Below are 506 nucleotides of genomic sequence, written 5' to 3'. Positions count from 1 at the left end.
TGGGTGCTGCTAGGGGGGCCCCCCTGGGGGCCCCCCTGGGGGCCCCCTATGTACCCTCTGTTCCTGTGTCACAGATGTACGGGCAGCAGGTGCCGTGTGGATCAGCTGCTGCGCCTCCTGCTGCTGCTGCTGCTGCTGCTGCTGCTGCTGCTGCAGCAGCACTTGCGCCCATGTACAACAGCAGCAGCAGCAACAGCAACAGCAGCAACAGCAGCAGCAGCAGCAATACCACCAATGGCCGCAGCAACAGCGGCAGCAGCCAGGGCTCTATCCTCATGTCTGCAGGTGGAGGGTCCCCGGTATACCTTGGTGCTGAGCCAGCAGTCTCTGGGGATGTCAGTGGGGGCCCCCCAGGGGGCCCCCCGGGGGGCCCCCCAGTGGGGGCCCCAGTGGGGGCCCCAGGGGGCCCCCCAGTGGGGGCCCCAGTGGGGCCCCAGGGGGGGCCCCCCTGCCGCTTGTTCTATGGGGGCCCCCCTTCTCTTACGCCAGGCAAAGCTGCAGAGGCT

General features: G+C 69.0%; 1 protein-coding gene across 1 annotated transcript in view; it reads left to right on the top strand.

The window, feature by feature from the left end:
* Positions 1 to 74: 74 nt before the first annotated feature.
* EMH_0026740 (uncharacterized protein) overlaps positions 75 to 506 on the top strand; it is a gene marked incomplete at both ends in the record, with an annotated part of 720 nt that continues 288 nt past the window's right edge. The window contains one exon of the mRNA XM_013502662.1: positions 75 to 506. Within this exon, the coding sequence (XP_013358116.1) occupies positions 75 to 506 (432 nt within the window).

Source organism: Eimeria mitis, genomic scaffold, assembly GCF_000499745.2.
Source record: "Eimeria mitis Houghton genomic scaffold, Emh_scaff984, whole genome shotgun sequence".
NCBI classification, from domain to species: domain Eukaryota; phylum Apicomplexa; class Conoidasida; order Eucoccidiorida; family Eimeriidae; genus Eimeria; species Eimeria mitis.
Note: the sequence above shows the minus strand (reverse complement) of the source record. Positions and strands in the feature narration are given on the sequence as shown.